At 41.2% G+C, this 9121-nt stretch overlaps 1 protein-coding gene across 1 annotated transcript in view; it reads left to right on the forward strand.

Annotated features, from left to right (window-relative positions):
- LOC144771527 (uncharacterized) overlaps positions 1 to 8843 on the forward strand; it is a 280734-nt gene extending 271891 nt beyond the window's left edge. Inside the window, exon 6 of the mRNA XM_078655941.1 lies at positions 8341 to 8843. Within this exon, the coding sequence (XP_078512067.1) occupies positions 8341 to 8376 (36 nt within the window). The 3' untranslated portion in view covers positions 8377 to 8843. The remainder of the gene's footprint in view (positions 1 to 8340) is intronic.
- Positions 8844 to 9121: the final 278 nt, after the last annotated feature.

The raw sequence follows: 9121 nt of genomic DNA on the forward strand, positions 1-9121 counted from the left end.
TTAAAATGGAAGCTGTTCTGAAAGAGAAGCCTGGCGACAAAGGCCTTTTGTCACACTGCGAAGCAGTGCCGCCGCCTTCATTAATCACCGCCAAATTAAATTGCCGGCTCGCTTTAAAGGCCCGCTTAGACATCATTACTAAGAATTTTGCCATAGTTCATTGAGCTAATGGAACTAATTAAACAACAGTCAGAGACAGGCCAGTGGGGTAAGTAACTCAGTCAGAATGAAGTGGTCACACGTGTATATTAATTGCTTTAATGAAAGCGAGATCATCAGTCATCAGCAGATTAGGACAGTTTCAAGAAGGCAGTGCACTTTACTGGAATTTAGACAGCAATATGATCGTTCATTTCTATTTCAAAAGTATGTTAAGTTTTGAGGATAAGAGGGGACATGGAATAAATACATAAATAAATATATATACCCTACCTTGAGGTCATGACACCACGGCGAGCACCTAAGATCCCACACTGGACTTTCTACATGGTTTTCTGCCTTAAAAATGGGTTTGCAGAGTGTCAGGAGGTCTTAAAATGGTCCACAAGCCCTTGCTGGGGATTCACTGGGGTCCTCAAACCCAAAACAAAAGAGGGAAAAGAAAAACCAGTCTTATCTTTGCTGGCCAAAGGTTTTGCACAGCAGGGCCTGGTCACCCACTGCCCATAGTTGTTTGGGCACAGGGCCTGGTCAAAGGCAAGGCCCTGTGTACAACCCCTGCTATACACAGCTGAAGGCTGTAGGCAGCAGTGTTCGCCAAACATGGAGGGATGGGGAAAGGACCTGACCTGCACCCTAAATGCTATGTATGTGATAAGTAACAACACCTAAAAGCACAGTATCAGTAACCACCTCTCCATTGCTGAGACATTTTGCTTAGATTTGGGGCAGTTCAAACTTAACAGGCAATACAACCGCCTACCCCCATGCTAATAAGTTACAGAATATTTACCCACATTGAATTAATCACAGCAGTACTTAATACAGAACCCACTAAATATATACACAAATTCACACAATGTATTAATTTGTAGATTTGTCAAATACATGACATATGTACATCTTTAATTTATACTCAGTCTGTACATATATACAGACAGGCATTCAAGTGTTATCCTTGTTAAGGAATTCAAATTCCTTCCTACAGATGATTCCTTGCTCAAGGGCATCTTTGCTGATCTGTATCATTTTATATATCACTCTCTGCTTCTCTTCCTGACTCCCGGAAGTAGGCAGCACACAGGCTCCCCTATAGCAATCACAATGCTGCTGCCACCAGCATGACAGCAGCCTTGTGATTTGCCTGAGCAGCCTGTTTCAGCGCTCAGACAGGGAGTGGGAGCCTGTGCATGTTCTCCATCCAGGCTGTGAAATACAGCCAGGTGGAGCACATGCTAACATGCTAAGTGCACATGACTGTTTGGCTGGCCCCAGACAGCGGGCCAAACCATCATGCGCACTTACGTGCACATATTTCCTCTTACCCCTGCTCTGACAGCCCTGCCCGCCCGCCCTAACCTTGCTCGCACTGAAAAATAAAATGATAATAACATCATGTTATCATCATTTTACGTTTCCTTTTTTGCACTGCTGAAAAGTAGTGGGGCGTCGCTCCTCTGCCTTTGCGGGGGAGCCACCGCTGACTTCATAACTTGGGAGGTGGATCTATTACAGGTCTGCAGAGGATTAAGATATAGTGTACTTTAAGGGAAAGTTATGTTGCACATGGCAATATAGTTTTTCAGTTGGACAATGCTTTATGCCAATTCTCTTGGTGTGGATTTTAGCCCTTGGAAAGCTATCCCTCATTGTTGATGACCATCTAGTATCCTTTAGCAATATAGCCACCTGTTGGTACTACAATATCCCAGATGATGCATTAGTACACATTCACATTCTGTTAGAGACCCTGGAGATGGATGCCTATGGGAAGTTATATTTGAGCACTGGTTATTCTGTTAATCTTCGTGAGTGGGGCAATGTTCCCAATCCTATACTTATTGTGTAATTGTTTGAGTTTATTATTTATTGTTTCAGCTATCAGCTTTACAATAGTTAAAACTGTGAATAAAAACAACTAAAAAGTACAAAGACTTACTTCTCTAAAAAACATATACAATGGAATCAAATGGATGGAAAGGTAACTATAGACATAGTAACATTTAAGCACTGTATTCCATTCCAATGAAAACAATCAACTAATTCATCATTACTGAAGAAAAGTATGCTAAAGTTCAAATGCAGAGGGACAATAGGAAAGTATGCAGCTCGGACAGCAATCTGACAGCACTCTGCAGCTCAATGTGTAATGGGATGTGCATAAAACCACGTAAACATGGAAGAACTCCTGAAACATTTACAGCATTTACAACATTTAAGCACTGTTTTCCATTTCAATAACATCAATCAGCTAATTGATCAGTACTTAAGAGAAATATGTTAAAGTTCACATGCAGAGGGACATTAGGAGAGTATACCATTTGGACAACAATTGGCAGCTCAATGCATAACGGGATGTGCATAAAACCACATAGAAAAGAAAGAAATAGCTCCGTGTGGGTTACCTGGTTGAATTGATAGCCAGATTGGTGGGCAGCTCTCTCAAATGAGGTCACACAGCCCATAAAAATGACGCTAAAGAGCTAAAGACATACATATCATCTGGCCTAATACATATTGCCGATTTAACACGTTTAACCCCTTGAATTTAAAAAGGGGAAGGAGCCAACGCCGCCGTGCGAGATCGTATTTTTTGCAAAACAGAATAAAAATGAGTTGTCTATCCCTCTAAAGCTACAATCACAGTGATCAGATCCAACAGCAAGCCTGTGGATTTGGATTAGATAATCTGTGGTATGCATCACACCCAGCCTGTATTTTACATACAATGTTCACTTGAGTTCAAGGTATATCGAATCCAGATACCCCATACAAAGAGAGCCATAGGCATTGTTGCCCTGAGACACTTTCTCGTCTGCATTCATTTGTGTTGCCGATCTTTGATCAGATCTGCAGTATACAGCCTTACTCCTCAGGAATCTTCCCACAAGGACTCCATCTGCAGCTCATTTAAGATTTTCTGTACATGGGATGATCATGTTCTTGAGACCCACATGGGTAAGTAGCCGCGCTTTATAAACCCCTGATTGATTGATTGATTGATTGATTGATTGATTGATTGATGTGCTCCTCCCCAGTTCACCACTAGAAGTAGCTTCTTCCAAGGTTCTTGTCTTATGGTTTTCATATCAGCCTGACAAAGTAAACTACTGGCCTGAGGGCTGGTTTGTCCAATATTGGGGTATCGACATACGTGCTAGAGTGACCAGAAAAAGAAGCGTGGTACCAGATTTGATGTGCAAAACAGCATAAATTGACATGCTTCGTTTTAAAACATTATTAAACTGACACAAAAATAGGTCGTACTGGCAGACTTTTACGTTGGGGAGACCGGCGTATCTCAAGTGCACAGTGTTCAGACATATATCTTTTCATGCCATTTACTAATTGCCAAGGCCATTTTAATGTAATTTGAAATTGCATAACAGATCGCCAATGCTAGAGAATATCTGCCAGAATTCCAGTCCTAATTCGTGTTGTCTAATGTTTGACCTACACAATACAGGAACCAGGAAAGAGGAACGTGGTGCCAAATGTAATGGACAGTGTGTAATCATTTCAGGCTGGTGGCCCAGGATTATTCCTTTAGCTGTGCAAGTACCTGCTTTTCTCTCTAATACATGCAAGAGACTCTGGGGTTGACATGGATATACGTTCAGTCTATACTGCGTACCATTTTCCTTTCACTAATTAGTGAGAACATACATGGTGAGGCTGTTCTTCATATCAGGCTTTATCGAGTGCCGGTATTAAGAATATGCGCTATCTTTGCCGTTGCCCTTCCGATAAGGCTTGGGTTGTCTTGTTATGAAAAGCAGTAAATCTCTGTGATATGGGTTATTTAAAAGCTATGCCTATATCTAAGTGATCATCGCATTCCGTGTGCTGTCTACACGTGGGTGACCATAACTTTTCAGATACTCTGAGCCTTTTTTATTAATTTAACAAGAACATCGATGGGCACAGCCGCACAGTGTAGTGCCTTGGTTATGGATACTTCACGGGATGCACTTAAATAGAACAAAGAAGACTTTAGGGTTTATTATTTTTTGGCAAATTGTTTTATCGGGTGACCATTTCGGGCCCAGACATTCACTCGCATTGGTCTTCTTTTTCATAGAGTTTCCAACTAAACAAGTGGGCCCATATCTGAGGACGTTTGTATCACGCTTGTTGGCATTGATACCCTTTGTAGCACCTTCATATACACAATCAGATTACACTATGAAGGTGTTGTTTACTCGCTAAGGTTTATTTAGGTACAGCGGAGTTTGATTTGGGATTGGCTTGGTGCTATGTAATAGCTGACCTCTCTTAGCCTACTTAGACACTATTGTTAGTTTCTGGAAGGAGATTTGACTCACATACGTAGCCTGATACCAATAACATTGTTTTATTAAGATTAATATAGAGAATGGTTCATGGCTTTTGTGTTCTTCATGTACACTTAATGTAATATGGGAAAATAGCAGCATGATAGGATCAGCGACCATACAAGGGACTACATTGTTGAAAGGTATCACCTGGGTGTATTTGTGGCATGGCTATCGTACACATATGCAGCATTTTGTTTTCACTTGATAAGAATTTTTTAATAGTACTACTTTGATCCCCATTTCTATTATCTCAGTTCCCTTGTTTATATCATTTTAGGTGTGCCACCCTTCCCCAAAATTCCCTTCCTATTTTACCATAGAAATATATATTTATGTTGTTTCCTGAGGAAGGTGTACAGCTGGTTCACAGTGTTGCACTGAAACGCTCTCGCTCGTCAGCATACAACAGGAAGTCCTGCAGATATACTAGAGAAGAGACTGAACAGATGCTCATCAGTGGAATAATGGAGAGATAGCCTAAAGAACGTGCCTTTTGTGAGAGCTTAGGGTGGTCCTACCCCAAACATTTCACTTTTTCCCCTCCTGTTTTTCTAAATTAGTTTTTGTTGGCCTTAGAACTCTGTGCACTTTACCACTGCTGACCAGTGGGACGGGTATGCTCAGAAGTGAGTCCCTTTCTCTCGATGCCACTGGAACGAAGCTATCCTGGCTGATGAGGGCTGAAAGCCTGAAACCGGTTCTAGGATGCTTGTTTCCAGTCCAGGGAGGACCTGGCTTGGCAGTTCGGGCTGGACTGTTCCTATGGGGCACAGGGTCAAGACTGATTTGCATATGGCTGGGTTCAAACTGGAATGGCATGGTGAGCAAATAAACAATGGATTTAGGCCCAGATCTCTGTACTAGGGTGAATGTATGACATTGTTCTGCATTCTGTCCATCAACTGTTGTTTTTGCATTTGTCACCCCGAGTGGGACGGGTATGCTCCGACCTGAGTCCCGTGCTCTCCATGCCACTGGAATCAAGCTATCCTGGCTGATAAGGGCTGAAAGCCCGAAACCAGTACTAGGATGCTTGTTTCCAGTCCAGGGAGGACCTGGCTTGGCAGTTCGGGCTGGACTGTTCCCATGGGGCACAGGGTCAAGACTGATTTGCATATGGCTGGATTCAAACTGGAATGGCATGGTTAGCAAAACAAACAATGGATTTAGGCCCAGATCTCTGTACTGGGGTGAATGTATGACATTCGTCTGCATTCTGTCCATCAACTGTTGTTTTTGCGACCAGTGATGAGGTTCTTGTGCTAACTCCTTTAAAACTTGGCAAAATTAGCTAACACCTAACTGTCATATTTTAAAGGGAAAGTGGTATATCACATGCCCAGGGCTGGTAAATTAAATGCTGCTAATGGGGCCTGCAGCACTTATTGTGCACCCACTTAGGTAGCCTCTTAAAATATGTCCCAGGTCTGTCATTGCATTCCGTATGCAGTTTGTAATACATGCGAGTCACCCCCTAGGGTAGGCCCTAATCAGCCCATAGGGCAGGGTGCACTGTATTTAAAATGTTGGGCATGTGATTTTAAGTCTTACATGTCCTTGTAGTGAAAAGCTCACAAATTTAGTTTTCACTACTGTGAGGTCTATCAGATAACATTAGGTTACCTTATTACATTTAATAGGTGCTAACTTTTGAATGGTGTTTGTAGAAAAGTCGTGTTTGGTGGCTGAGAATTTGTCAGTTAAAATCCTCTTTAATGGTAAAGTCACAATTCTGAAAATGCCTTTTCTAGAAAGTTAATAAAGAAAAAGTTGCCTAAGCCGCAAATTATTTGTAAGCTTTTACGATTCTCGCTTCATGGCCAAACGTATTTCTTTTTTGTTTGTACCGGTACTTTATTTATACCTTTTGTTGCAAACTTTTATATTTTCATTCTCTTATTTCAGAATGAAAAGGAAAAATGATCCACTCTTTTATACATATATACACAATTACAAAAAACATTTGAAATCTACATATTCATTAGGACATACTCTACTTACTACATCACAGTACACGATTTTACACAAAAAAATAAAAAGACAAATACTGGTGACTTTGTTCATAAATTGCAATGAATGAATTAATGTCCTAAACTTTTTAAGACAAAATTTCTATATATCCATAGGAGCACAAGGGCATTGGTCACATGTTACATCAAAAATAGAAATTCATTCTAGATTATTAGAGGGCAAGATCTCAAATCGTTATCCTTGTGTGCTCCTTTGTTGTGCAGATGTGTTTTGAATCATAGGAAATCAATGCCTGGATTCTCATCAGGGCTTTCTGATTTTCTGTACAAGATGTATAAAATAAAACATTTTTAGGAGGGGGGAGCTTCATTCTTTTTAATACTTTTCCACTAACTCAACACTCAACTATCTCTTATACCTCAAAAAAGTGCAGGTGTGTCTTCTTCATAGGTTTAATCCCAGGCTACGTTCAGAATTTTCTTTTAATCGAGGACTCTGTTAACAAACAGCTAATTCTATCAGTGATATTCATATAGGACCCATCAATTATACAATCTCAATATTTCACTGATTCCTACCTTTTCTGGTAGCTTGGGGAACGTGACTATATAGTCATAAACTCAATTGTAGTGTGTAGCGCCATATACATGGAACCGTGTTGTCTTTCACTCATCCAGTTTCCTTAAAGGTTGTGACCAGCATGTACGTTTTCTATGAACTAGAATGCTTTATTTTAAAAAAGAACTTTATTTAAAACCCTTTCATGGCAGTGTTACACATTCTTGGCATTAAGATTGAAAAGAGTGCATACCTCGCGTCTTTTTTCAGTCCAAAAAGATGTCCGCTTCGCTTCTAGAGCGTTTCCATCGCAGCGTTCTTTTAAAATCTACCGGGAGAGAACTTCATTTATTAAATCCTCCATTGAAACATTGTTCCAAAAAGCATGCGGTTTGAAAGAAAATAAAGCGTGTACCTCATTAAATCCTATTGACGGATCGCGGTGCTTCTGGTTTCCGCTAATGTCTTTGATAACGATTCCTACAAAAACAAAGGGGCAATTTTGTGAACTACTCGCATATACTAAAACCGCAGTTTTAAATCTCCTCAATTCCAATCTAGTCGTTACCTTAGGCTGCACTTCGTGGCAAATTGCCGGCTACTCATTATCATGTCGGACATCTTTAGGGAGGGGCTTCTTTTTTATAACTTTACCATGAATGCTGGGGAACGTAGTATGAGTCCCACCAGCAATTTACTTAGCCTAAACGTGGTGCATTCTGGAACATAGAGTTACTTCCATTTCTAAGGCTCTGTCAAGTTATTTCCACAGGACATTTTAATCAATCTATTGCAGACATCTTTATTCAGTTGGTTTTCTTTAGGACTTCATTATATTCTTGTTATTTCCGACAAATTATTCAAACCAGTTTAGGCACTATTAAACTTTAAAATGAAATATGCCTCTTTCTGGTGTAATGCCTTGTCAATATCAAGTGGACGTTTTGCTACATTAATAGTAGCTAATTCTTAGGAATGACTACCGCCGGCCCGGCGGGGGCAATCCGCCCGCCTGGCGGGGACGATCCGCTCGCCATCCTAATGGGGCCCAAAGTGTCTGTTTAGTTTTTACAATGAAATCCTTTACATGAAAAAAACACTTTCATTCTGGTGGTATTCTGGCTTAATTCCTTGCAGTCAGTGCTTTATGTGATGCATGTGTGGGGAAAAGTTAGTCCTGTGACTAATCACGTCAAAATGTCCAATGGCCCTAGGAGACCAACAATGTTATGCTACTGTGCCGCTATATGACAAGTGTTTGCACCGAGCATTTTTTACAATTTGTCTTTCTTATTTTTTTTGTTTCATGATATAGCTACACCTGCTGTTCTACCAACACGGCAGAAAATAGCCGCCTGGCTGCAGCGCCACCAAATCGAGGCCATCCAGACTAAATATCATTGGCTGGTGGCTTTGGAGCAGGAGGAGGAGATGGAGGCGGAGGCCTGTACCATTGCCTACAATACCTCCAGGCTGCTGCCAGCACCTCTATCCCAGCCACACTAGCACCACCGACAGTCAAGATCCACCATTGCTGCTCCCCCATAATCATCGGTGACTGCAACCTCCGGTGCTGCTTCGCTGTGAAGTGGCACACATCCACCCCCACCTAGAGGCCCTCAAGGCCCTTTTTAAATATATTTTCTTTGGTGGTAGGGACTTTTGTGGTGGATTTGTTAGAGGATGGAAATTGTGAAGGGCAGTTGGGGCAATTTTGGACTTACTTTGGACATTGGTTTGGTAAATGTATTTTGTTTGGGAGAGAGGTGGGCTTGCGGGTGGAGTAGGTGGGTTTTATTTGTCAAAACAATAAATGGGAATTGGGTATTCTTATGTCTTTTGTCTTTGCACTGCTTTTAGCGGGTATACAACCTTTACAACGCAACTTTTACAACGCACTACCATTACAACAAAACTTTTACAACGCAACATCCATTACAACGCATGCATTTACAACGCAGTCATTACAACGCATGACACTACAACGCACACCACTACAACGTATGCCATTACAACGCAATCATTACAACGCATACCATTACAACGCATAGCATTACAACACATAGTACCCTTACACTATTCAACACTTACCCTAC

The sequence above is a fragment of the Lissotriton helveticus genome, chromosome 1_1, assembly GCF_964261635.1.
Source record: "Lissotriton helveticus chromosome 1_1, aLisHel1.1, whole genome shotgun sequence".
Classification (NCBI taxonomy): Eukaryota; Metazoa; Chordata; class Amphibia; order Caudata; family Salamandridae; genus Lissotriton; species Lissotriton helveticus.